Source organism: Etheostoma spectabile, chromosome 9 (genome assembly GCF_008692095.1).
Source record: "Etheostoma spectabile isolate EspeVRDwgs_2016 chromosome 9, UIUC_Espe_1.0, whole genome shotgun sequence".
Taxonomy (NCBI): Eukaryota; Metazoa; Chordata; class Actinopteri; order Perciformes; family Percidae; genus Etheostoma; species Etheostoma spectabile.
The window spans coordinates 23,794,227-23,798,666 of record NC_045741.1 but is presented as its reverse complement, the minus strand read 5'-3'; the positions used below and the strand labels follow the sequence as shown (position 1 = coordinate 23,798,666).

The window sequence follows — 4,440 nt, the reverse complement described above, 5'->3', positions numbered from 1 at the left end:
TAACAATATACAGCTGTGTTAATAATAATTAAAACTGTGGACAAATGACAAGTGTGGACCGGCGGCCGCTGTGTCTCTCCATGTTGCTGGGAGCCGTGTGAGTGAAAGAGGCTGGGGATGTGCGGGGAGTAAGAGGAGAGATACTAACACAGGCACGGCTTTACAGTAGAAATGGGTCATGTAACGCAAAATTAAACCATATCCATATAAACAACGTTGCTTCGTTTGTGGAGACGCAGCGGATGCGAGGACATTAGGTGCACCCTAGAGCCCTGTGAGCTAACAGACACTAACTAGCACCCTAGAGCCCTGTGAGCTAACAGACACTAACTAGCACCCTAGAGCCCTGTAAGCTAACAGACACTAACTAGCACCCTAGAGCCCTGTAAGCTAACAGACACTAACTAGCACCCTAGAGCCCTGTGAGCTAACAGACACTAACTAGCACCCTAGAGCCCTGTAAGCTAACAGACACTAACTAGCACCCTAGAGCCCTGTGAGCTAACAGACACTAACTAGCACCCTAGAGCCCTGTAAGCTAACAGACACTAACTAGCACCCTAGAGCCCTGTGAGCTAACATACACTAACTAGCACCTAGAGCCCTGTGAGCTAACAGACACTAACTAGCACCCTAGAGCCCTGTGAGCTAACAGACACTAACTGCACCCTAGAGCCCTGTGAGCTAACAGACACTAACTGGCACCTACAGCCCTGTGAGCTAACAGACACTAACTAGCACCCTAAAGCCCTGTGAGCTAACAGACACTAACTAGTACCCTAGAGCCCTGTAAAATACAGACACTAACTAGTACCCTAGAGCCATGTGAGCTAAGAGACACTAATAGCACCCTAAACCCACCCGTTGAGCTAACAGACACCAACTAGCACCCTAGCACCTTGAGCTAACAGACACTAACTAGCACCCTAGAGCCCTGTGAGTAACATACACTAACTAGCACCTAGAGCCCTGTGAGCTAACGACACTACCTAGCACCCTAGAGCCCTGTAAGCTAACAGACACTAACTAGCACCCTAGAGCCCTGAAGCTAACAGACACTACTAGCACCCTAGACCCTGTAAGCTAACAGACACTAACTAGCACCCTAGAGCCCTGTGAGCTAACATACACTAACTAGCACCTTAGAGCCCTGTGAGCTAACAGACACTAACTAGCACTGGTCTCTGCTGTTTTCTGAAAAAACAACACAGACGGGACAAAATGTTGTGTTTACTAGTAAACTGGTAAGTCTTGAGACCGACGTATGGCCGACTGCTATCTGTTGGTAGCTGCATGGTGCAGGGAACAACTCTGACTGGCTAATGATCAGACAGGGGTTTATAGAGCGGTAGATGGGCTTTGCAAAAAAAAAGCCGTGATTGTGATTAAAATTCGATTAATTGTGCAACCCTAGTCATTGCTGTAATAAACATTGTAATGAAGGCTGATGCGCTGCAATTGCAGAACAAGAAAAACATCAAGGATCTCGATGAGGAAGGCTCTGAAAGGGTTTTATCTTTTTTTCCTGTAAATCTCTGTCTGTAGGAGTTAGTTTGTCTCTCCTATTCATGCTAGATTGCTGTCATTTCCTGCCACTTTAAAATGGACTGAGATAACATTACTGCAATGCCGGTCGTCAACTTTTCACAGTCCTGCCGTTTGTTATTGTTGTTGTTGCTGTTTTGGTTTCCTGTTTCTTTTGCTAAAATATGAACTGCTTCAGATCAACCATTCCGAGTCCCTTTTACATGAATGAAAACAAATGAAGTGGCAGAGTAGTGGAAGAATTTAAAGTTGACAAGTGTGCTAAAGCAGATGAAGCCGAGTAGAGACAAAAGGACTATAATGATCCAGCAATCCATGGGAGCCCCTTCAGGCATCACAGTAATTCTACACAAGACCATTAAACTAAATTGTTGTGACCAGGTACATGAAGACCATTAGCTTCTGACAAACTTCCTTTAAAAAAACACAAGGTTGTATTATTCTCTGGCTTTCTGCAGACCTTTCATTACCTCCAACAGGCATAAACCTAATGTCAACAAGACTTTTTTGAATTAAACACACAATAAACTGTCACTATTATAGTCTACATATGGGTCATAAATATACACTTTTATTGACTAACTTCCTTAAACATCTGGGCATTGTAGTTTTTAAAAAATGTTACTCAAATAGGAGTGAATAGGACTTTTGTTAGGGACTATTCTCAGCTGTGGATGAATACATATTTGGTGAGTATTCACTGCACCAAGGCAGTGTATGCAGGGTTGACTCATGCCATGTTTCATGTTAATGAAAAAACATGTGTAATGGTGTGGCTCAGTGATGTGTTTTAAAAAGATTTGGACAACAATGGAGGGCTGGGGAAAGGTGAAAAAAAAGCTATTTCAGGCTCCAAACAATACATGCTAGTAGGATCAAGTTGTTGTGAGTTTTGGTCTTTTCATGGTATCTGAAACATAGAACATCATCAGACTTACCCTTTTTAAAACCTTTGTTAAGTTTCTGGTATAACACTGTTTTCATGTGGAAAATGTATTACATAAAAATACATTGACATACAAGACAAAGGTTTTGAAAAGTAATTGATCATTGGAACAATAAGTAAAACGATGATTATATGGAAATCTGTAAGATCTTACCTTGTGTCGGCACTTCAAAACAACACCATAGGCACCTAAAAAAGATGCAAACCGCATGTTTAACAGAGATCCCACCACAGCTAATCTTTTCATTAATATTCAAAGTATTTATCTATTCCAAATAATACTTTTGCCTTTCAAGCAGACCCACATGAGATGATAAAAGTTGAAAAATGTTGATTTGTGATTAACAATTCCAGCATGACGTAAAGTCATTGATAAACAAACACTAGCTTGATTTAGAAAGTTTGAGTTGGCCAACAATGCTAACAAGTGCTAACAAGGCTAGAGCCTACAGAACCTTTTTATTACAGCATATCACTACAAAGTGAAAGTCATTTGATATCCTCTTTTTGTTTGATAATGCTTCTCAATTGTTCACATGAATTGGAAATTAGAATGAAAACATCCCCTACTATAAAAAGGACAGGTGGCTCATGAAGTAGGACACAAGTGTTGGCAAGCTACTGTAGTTCTGATGTTATCGACCCTGACGCGCACGCACACGCACACACCCTGAGAGCTCAAGAGGAATTCTTGGACAGAGTAGGCATATGACGAACTGCTCCGTGCTCCTTCACATCATTGATACAAGAAGTCATCTACTTTCTTCAGGAGATTGCTCCAATAGACTTACATTCTTTCTAACATAGCTGATACCTAAAAGACATGGATCCTGTATCATAGGAAACCTAAAGACAAACAACAAGCAAACTGGACAGCCTTAAATATGTATGCTATTTGTCAGCTGACCAGAAAAGGAATTGTTTTCAAAACTATATGTTACGAGATGATAACATAACATGAAACAAAACCATCAGAATTATTCATCCCATTTGTTTTCCTCTTTACATAGGGTACTGGATATAATTGCAGATTCTGTGTATTTCAATTACTGGTGTGAGCCTCCATGTTGCACTCAGTCCTAAATGATTTACAAAATTGATTGACCTGAAGATCGGTGAGGAAAAATCTATGATGCCGGATCAAGTGGAGCGCACTGCGCCGTGAGTGCAGTGGCAGTAAGTAGAGCTGGACAGAAAAAACTTCTACAACTTTACAGTTTAATGTGGCACTGAAATGCTGACTACATTCCAGACAGACTCATCTTTGGACAGGCAGTCAGACTTCAAAATCCACCTCAAAGTGTCCCTGTGTCTTCTAGCGTCACATTAAACACACATTATAAAACTTCTAGGACGTGAGAGTAGGGGAGTTAAAACTGGGACAAGTGGGTGGCGTTACCGAAGGGCCTCTGCCACGTTATATCAACTAAGTGGCTTGAGGAAATAGAAAAGCCATGAGAAGAGGAGGAGGGGGGGGGAATTGAAATATCAAATCACTCACAGAAACAAACAGAATCCCACAATCCACCTCTTCAGTTCTCCAATAGAGGAGTATGAATTCAGGTCACAGTACCTTCAATTCAGCGTCAATGTTTCATGTTAAAATTCTTGTCCTTGACCTTACCGAGTTGTACATTCATGAACCACAGATCAGGCTTTTAACAGCTTTGATCTGCAGGCAAATTGAATAAAAATAATCAAATGATTTGCACACTGAAAAGCCCTACAACAATTGTGAGTGTGCCACCCCACATGAAAAGCTGTGGCTGTTAACGTCACGGGATGGGAGGGTGCGTCTCATTCATTTCAAGATTATGCATCACTTCTATTGGACTCCCTCCAGAGGATTTAGAATTGATCTGAGAGAAACACCAAATTGTTGGAAATGTAAGACATAGGATGGCCAATTACTTCATGCCCTATGGTCCTGTGATAAGGTCCAAGAATGT

The 4,440-nt window shown here is 41.5% G+C and overlaps 1 protein-coding gene across 6 annotated transcripts in view; it reads right to left on the bottom strand.

Annotated features, from left to right (window-relative positions):
* Positions 1-4,440, bottom strand: part of LOC116696038 (cyclin-dependent kinase-like 5) — a 39,989-nt gene that overhangs the window by 32,003 nt on the left and 3,546 nt on the right. For all 6 annotated transcript variants that reach the window (XM_032526706.1, XM_032526712.1, XM_032526709.1 and 3 more), the window contains one exon: positions 2,646-2,680. In XM_032526706.1, coding sequence (XP_032382597.1) covers positions 2,646-2,680 — 35 coding nt within the window. The remainder of the gene's footprint in view (positions 1-2,645; positions 2,681-4,440) is intronic.